General features: G+C 32.6%; 1 protein-coding gene across 1 annotated transcript in view; it reads left to right on the top strand.

Moving 5' to 3' along the window:
- The first annotated feature begins 440 nt into the window (after positions 1 to 440).
- LOC117109228 (toll-like receptor 13) overlaps positions 441 to 1,671 on the top strand; it is a 10,790-nt gene continuing 9,559 nt past the window's right edge. The window contains exon 1 of the mRNA XM_033251485.1: positions 441 to 1,489. Coding sequence (XP_033107376.1) covers positions 441 to 1,489 — 1,049 coding nt within the window. The remainder of the gene's footprint in view (positions 1,490 to 1,671) is intronic.

Raw genomic sequence — 1,671 nt, 5'->3', positions numbered from 1 at the left:
TACTTTTTAATTTAAGTTTTATTTAAGAAAAAGCAGCTGTCTTATAAAAAAAAATAATAAAAAAACATTTTCTGCATGGAGGCTATGTTACATAGTATTTTTTTTCAATCTGTGTATATTTATCTTATTAAATCTAATACGAAAGTAAAAATGTGGAATGAGTAGTGTATGTTTACTTAATTCAATGGTATATAGCGAGCAATACAAAAGTGAAACTGATTTTATCAGCACTTACATTTCGCTTCGTTGATATTCCTCCCTCGTGATGAGACGAGCCATCCATAAACAATTTGCATAACTCCGCCTCTAAAAAGTTTTGGTTATAATGTAAAGTTATAACATCCTAAAATCAGTGTAGGAAATTCTGTTTGGTTGAAAGCTTTACAACCTATAATATAGGGGTAACTGTCTCCTATTTGAAATTATTTAAAGAGTTCAACATGTTTGGAATATTTACAGTCGGTTTATTTTTTCTAAAAGTAATTGCAACCACTTCAATGCAGGGAGAAATAGGTATAGATTACTGCTTCCCATACAACCCATACCAAATCAATGGAACACGGGCACCAAATACCACAGTCTGTCCTGATAGTTGCTCTTGTCGTTACTGTCGTAAAAGCTATGGACACTCATTGTTATTCCGACACAGAGTTGACTGCGATAAGAAATCAAATAATCACATTCCTACAGCATCAATCCCGGTGGATGTAATGGTATTATCTATGATCCAAAATCACATTGCCAAAATGAGCAATAAAAGCTTGGCGCCCTTCACTCAACTAGAACAATTGTTCTTGGATTACAATATTTTACAATCACCTATTATAGATGATCATGTCTTTGATGCCCAAGTCAACTTGAAGATCTTGCATATGGACTACAATCGTGGATTGGTTAACATTCCTAAGGCTTGGTTTAGTAATTTGGTATCCTTAGAATATATATATATTAGGCATTCGGTTGTAAAGACTCTCGAAAAAGGCTTGTTTGAAAATTGTACTCAACTTAAATCTGTCTATCTTTCCGGAAATCAAATAACCAAACTACCTGTCGATCTATTCCATAACCTTCCATCTCTAACTAATATTGACGTCAAATCGAATGACATTGGTCAACTTCACTCTGAATTATTTCTTGATTCACCGAATATTATGCGTTTTTTTGTACAAAACAACACGTTAACAACAATAAGTGAAAATGTTGGTCTTCAGAACTTGATTAATTTAACTATGCTTGGAGTTGTGTTCAATCCTTTTGTTTGCGATTGTGACCTGGTGTGGTTCCGTAACTGGATTAACCAAACCAATGCAACACTCGTTGAACTCGAGCACGCTAAGTGTAAAAAACAAAATATTGGTCTAGTTAGCTTTGATGCGAACTCTCTAAGATGCTATAGTATTACGATAATTGTTGTGATTTGTACCTGTAGTTCAGTTACGTTCCTAGTTGTTGTTTCTATACTCTTATACACGTTCCGGTGGGATATTAGGTAAGGTTTTTTCGCATTTATCTAACCATGTATGTATATACATATGTATGTATATATAGGGCTTGTAAGATGCTCGAACAATGTGTATATATATGTATGTATGTATATATAATATATATATATACATTTTATATAGTACATGTTATATATATATACATATATAATTATTAGCCCTTTATATA

The sequence above is a fragment of the Anneissia japonica genome, unplaced genomic scaffold (assembly GCF_011630105.1).
Source record: "Anneissia japonica isolate Jap-2015-1 unplaced genomic scaffold, ASM1163010v1 scaffold10466_len380309_cov135, whole genome shotgun sequence".
NCBI classification, from domain to species: Eukaryota; Metazoa; Echinodermata; class Crinoidea; order Comatulida; family Comatulidae; genus Anneissia; species Anneissia japonica.
This window is presented reverse-complemented; position numbering and strand designations above follow the sequence as displayed.